This window comes from Cynara cardunculus, unplaced genomic scaffold (assembly GCF_001531365.2).
Source record: "Cynara cardunculus var. scolymus isolate 2C unplaced genomic scaffold, CcrdV1 Un_Scaffold_1581, whole genome shotgun sequence".
Classification (NCBI taxonomy): Eukaryota; Viridiplantae; Streptophyta; class Magnoliopsida; order Asterales; family Asteraceae; genus Cynara; species Cynara cardunculus.
The window spans coordinates 46,950-47,925 of record NW_020200802.1 but is presented as its reverse complement, the minus strand read 5'-3'; the positions used below and the strand labels follow the sequence as shown (position 1 = coordinate 47,925).

The 976-nt window shown below is 41.7% G+C and overlaps 1 protein-coding gene across 1 annotated transcript; it reads right to left on the bottom strand.

The window, feature by feature from the left end:
• Positions 1 to 307: 307 nt before the first annotated feature.
• On the bottom strand, positions 308 to 727 carry LOC112502559 (uncharacterized mitochondrial protein AtMg00810-like). Its single transcript, XM_025106511.1, has one exon. It carries the CDS (start codon positions 725 to 727, stop codon positions 308 to 310), a length of 420 nt encoding a protein of 139 aa, XP_024962279.1.
• Between the last annotated feature and the right edge of the window lie 249 nt (positions 728 to 976).

Genomic DNA, 976 nt, shown 5'->3' with positions numbered 1-976 from the left:
TTCCCCTACAAAAATAAATATATTTCCACATGTTTGGTTCTTTGGTGCTGAACTGGGTTAGAATATAAGTACATGGCACTGACATTGTCACAAAAAACAATTGTCGTACGTGAAAAGGACAAGATAGCTCAAGAAGAATGTTGCAAAGCCAATCAGCTTCAACAACGACATTGGCTACCTCCCTGTACTTAGCTTTAGCGCTCGAACATGAGACAATATGTTGACGTTTGGAAGACCACAAGACAAGATTGTCACCAAGGAAGACACAAAACCTAGAGGTCGACCGACGTGTTTGAGGACATCCAGTCTAGTCAACATCGGAATAAGAAACCAACCTATCAATGGATGACTGACAAATATGAAGACCATGTGAGAGCACACCCTGTAGGTAACGGAGAATACCCTTTAGGGCAAGAAAGTGCGGTTCACGAAGATCATGCATATAAAGGCAAATTTGTTGGACCACATATGCAATATTAGGACGAGTGAGGATTAGATATCCCAGCGCCCCTGCAAGGCTTCCATATAAGGTAGGATCAACAACAAGCTCTCCTAACGATGAAAACTTTGGCTTAGTGTCCGTCAGAGTGCTGCAAGGATTACATGTTTCCATGTCAGCACGAGCAATAATCTCCTTGGCAAAGGAGATCTGGGACAAAAATAGGCCATTTTCATGGCGATTGGTGGCAATGCCAAGGAAGAACGATTGGGCACCAAGGTCAGTCATAGAGAACTCAGAAGAGAAACGCTCAATGACCCTGGTAATATGAGAAGAAGAGGAGGCTGTGAGAAAGATATCATCAACATAAAGTAGAAGGTAGATGGTTTCTAAACAAGAGTGATAAGTAAAGAAAGAGGTATCTAAGCGACTGATACAAAAGACAATAGAATAGATGTAGACATCAAAGATACTAGGCTCGGTAAGCTTGCTTGAGTGAATACAAATCTTTACGAAAACGATAAACATGGTCAGGAA

Excerpts from the sequence above, each read along its gene's own strand:
- LOC112502559 (XM_025106511.1), bottom strand. The coding sequence starts at position 727 with ATGACTGACCTTGGTGCCCAATCGTTCTTCCTTGGCATTGCCACCAAT.